The 3,493-nt window shown below is 63.3% G+C and overlaps 2 protein-coding genes across 2 annotated transcripts in view; one reads left to right on the top strand and one right to left on the bottom strand.

Annotated features, from left to right (window-relative positions):
- Positions 1-103: 103 nt before the first annotated feature.
- Positions 104-517, top strand: VDBG_09743 (VHS domain-containing protein; the record flags this gene model as incomplete). The annotated part of the gene is made up of 2 exons (XM_002999977.1): positions 104-217; positions 311-517. 2 exons carry the CDS (start codon positions 104-106, stop codon positions 515-517), a joined length of 321 nt encoding a protein of 106 aa, XP_003000023.1.
- Positions 518-1,375: 858 nt separating this feature from the next.
- The window catches only part of VDBG_09742 (translation initiation factor IF-2), a gene marked incomplete at both ends in the record, with an annotated part of 3,434 nt that continues 1,316 nt past the window's right edge, over positions 1,376-3,493 (bottom strand). The window contains 2 exons of the mRNA XM_002999976.1: positions 1,376-1,527; positions 1,711-3,484. Coding sequence (XP_003000022.1) covers positions 1,376-1,527; positions 1,711-3,484 — 1,926 coding nt within the window. The remainder of the gene's footprint in view (positions 1,528-1,710; positions 3,485-3,493) is intronic.

Here is a 3,493-nt window from a genome sequence, read left to right as displayed (position 1 = left end):
ACGACGACGAGTGGTCCTTCTCCTCGGCCCTGCCCCAGGCCGCGGCGCCGACGCAGCCGCGCGAGCACAAGGCCGTCATCAGCGACGGTGGCGCAAGATCGAGATGCTCGCCAACCGCACCACGGCCAACAGCAGCGCCATGAACATTGTCTTTGCCTTTTCCAACACGACGGCGCAGCCCGTGACGGAGCTGCACTACCAGGTGGCCGTGACCAAGGTACGTCTCCTTCCAGGACGTGATTTTTTTTTTTTGCTTGCGGATCGTGCCTGTGTGAGCAGCGTAGTGTGTGCAACCGCTAACCGTGCGCAGGGCTACGAGATCAAGATCAGCCCGCAGACGGGCGTCGCGCTCGAGCCGAAGCAGAGCCGCGGCGTCACGCAGACGGTCGAGGTCAACCACGCCGGCGACAGGAGCCGCAAGGTCGAGGCGCTGAAGCTCCGATTCAGGGTGTCGTACAAGGTCGGCGGTGAGCTGCGCAACGAGGCGGGTGCCGTGTCCGAGTTTAGCATTGCGTAGGGGGGGGTGCTTGGGGGGGCTGTTGGAAGGTCGGTGAGCGGGCGAAAAGCCTGTTGTAGAAGGAGGAGAGGAGAAGGGGAGAAGAATCTAAGGTGCTTCTGAGATGTGATGTTTGATGTCCTGCTCCGGCGTGTTTTTGCGAGACTTGTGTTTGAATGAGGGCTATGTCAGGTTGGCTGAGAAGTGAGAGACTGGATTTTGTGACCGGCTCTAACACGCAGGTTGGGTCGTGTATCTTGCCGGACTGCGTGCAAGCGAAAGTCTAGGTATGAGGCGATGTAGAGGCAAGATCTGGAAGGGCGTTCTTCTGCTTGGTTGGTGAAAGTTCTTCCGACTTTCCCTCCAGCCCCGCCTGATTGACGAGCAGCCTGGTGGGTGTATGACAGGTTGAAGGACTGATATCTCTCTCTGGGGGTGCTTCGTCTTTTGCAGCTTGGCGTACAGTGAGAAGCATATATCCAAACTGGCATTGAGGCGACAGTTTGAAGGAATGATATCTCTCTATCTAGGGTGCTGAGTCTGTGTTTGCGCGAGACAGACAACGGCTGGGCTGGCATCACGGCGACAGAATGACATTATGTCCGGGTAATCAGGTTGAAGTGTCACTTCGCCATGCTCATTTCACGCTCAAGGCTCAATGTGGAAGAGCTCTGAACCTGCTGGCCTTGACTAGTGAATACCAGTGTTCATCTGGCCGTTTACATCGGCTGCACGCAGTCGACTGAGTCTATCACCTCTATACATCCCTGCCAGGGCCGTAGTAGTACACATCATCGTACAATCCTCGACACACGCATCTTACAGCGTCCTCGACCATCCTCGACACCTCTCACAGCGTCCTCGACCATCCTCGACACCTTACAGCGTCCTCTTCTCCCGGACCTCCTCGTACGTCTGCACCTGGTCGCCGACCTGGAAGTCCTGGTAGCCCTCGAACGAGATGCCGCACTCGGTGCCCTTGCGCATCTCCGTGACGTCCTTCTTGCCGTGCTTGAGAGCGTCGATTTTGCCTGCGCGCGTTGCCGTGTTAGCCGTGTTCACCGTGTCCAACGCGGGAGACAAGAGAAGGAAAGGAAGGAGAAGGAAAGGAAGAAGAGGGAAAGGAAGAAGAAGAAAAGGAAAAAGAAGGAAAGGAAAAAGAAGGAGAAGAAGAAGAAGGAGAAGAAGGAGAAGAAGGAGAAGAAGACACGCACCCTCGAACACCGTCTCCCCCTTGCGCAGCACGCGCACCATGCCCGTCCGGCTGACGAGGCCGTTCCGGATCTTGCAGCCGGCAATGTTGCGGAAGGCGCGGCCCCTGGTGTTGATGGGGAAGATCTGCAGCACCTCGGCCTCGCCGACGACCTTGGTCGAGACGACGTCGGCGAGCTCGTCCGAGAGGGTCTGGCGGACCTCGTCGGCGAGGTGGTAGATGACGCTGTGGGCGATGAGGCGCACGCCGGCGGCCTCGGCCATGCGCTTGATGTGCGGCGCGACGGCCACGTTGAAGTTGACAATGACGCTGCCGGACGTGGCGGCGTGCTCGACGTCCGACTCGGACACCTGGCCGACGGCCGAGCGCAGGATCCGCGGCTTGACCTCGTGGTTGCCGAGCTCCTGGATCGTCGCGCAGACGGCCTCGACCGAGCCGACGACGTCGCCGCGCACCGTGAACGTGACCGTCTTGATGCCGCCCGTGGTGGCAGCGTCGCCACCTTGGCCGCCGTGTTCCGCGGCCTCGTCGGCCTCCTCCTCGGCTTCCTTGCGCTCGCGCTCGCGCGCCTCCTGCTCGACGAGCTGCCGCGACGACGCCTCGCGGGCGCGCATCTCGGTGCGGTACTCGACGGCCCTGCGCGCGCGCTCCTCGTCGGGCGCCTGCAGCACGGCGTCGCCGGCGGCGGTGAGCTCGTCGCGCCAGCCGAGAATCTCGACGGGCGTGCCGGGCGGGGCCTCGGTCAGCTCGACGCCGGCCTCGTTGCGCAGCAGCCGGACGCGGGCGCGCGCCGTGCCGGCGACGAGGCTGTCGCCCGGGCGCAGCGTGCCGCCGCTTTGACGAGCACCGTCGCCGCCTTTGCCGTCCTGCCTGACGCTCGCCTCGAGCACCCAGCCCTCGCACAGGCCGTCGGGCTCGGCGCGGACGTCGAGAATCTCCGACAGCGTCGCAATGTTCTCCTCGAGGTCGTCCATGCCCTGGCCCGTCTTGCCGCTGACGCACACGACCTGCACGTCGCCGCCGAAATCCTCAATCTCGACGCCGTGCCGCGCGAGGTCCGACTTGACCTGGTCGACGCGCGCGTCCTCCTTGTCGACCTTGTTGATGGCCACAATCATGGGCACCTTGGCGGCGCGGGCGTGCTTGATGGCTTCGAGCGTCTGCGGCTTGACGCTGTCGTCGGCCGCCACGACGAGCACGACAATGTCCGTGACGTGGGCGCCGCGCTGCCGCATCGTCAAGAAGGCGGCGTGGCCCGGCGTGTCGAGGAACGTGATGTGCTTGCCCGACGACATGCTGACGACAAAGGCGCCAATGTGCTGCGTGATGCCGCCGTGCTCTTGGGCCGCGACGGACGACTTGCGTAGGTAATCCAGCAGAGTCGTCTTGCCGTGGTCGACGTGGCCCATGATGGTCACGACGGGCGGTCGCGGCGGCAGAGACGAAGGGTCCTCGGGCTCGGGGCGAGGTCGCAGCTCGCGGTCGCCGCCCGTGTCGACCGTCGGCTCGAATCCGAATTCTTGCGCCACGAGCGCAGCCGTGTCGCCCGTGAAGATGCTGTCGAGCGTCATGTTCTCGAACCCCATCTCCTCCAGCGATGCCAGCAAGACGTCGGGCTTCAGCTTGAGGCCGTAGGCGAGGTTCGTCAGGTTGATAAACTCGGGCAGCGTGATCTTCGGGGGGCCGGCCGCCTCGAGAGCCTCGGCCGCCTCGAGCTGCCTCTGCATCTTCTTCTCGGCCTTGCGTTCGCGGCGCTCGCGGTCGCGCTGGGCCGCCTCGTCGTG

Source organism: Verticillium alfalfae, genomic scaffold, assembly GCF_000150825.1.
Source record: "Verticillium alfalfae VaMs.102 supercont1.16 genomic scaffold, whole genome shotgun sequence".
NCBI classification, from domain to species: Eukaryota; Fungi; Ascomycota; class Sordariomycetes; order Glomerellales; family Plectosphaerellaceae; genus Verticillium; species Verticillium alfalfae.
Note: the sequence above shows the minus strand (reverse complement) of the source record. Positions and strands in the feature narration are given on the sequence as shown.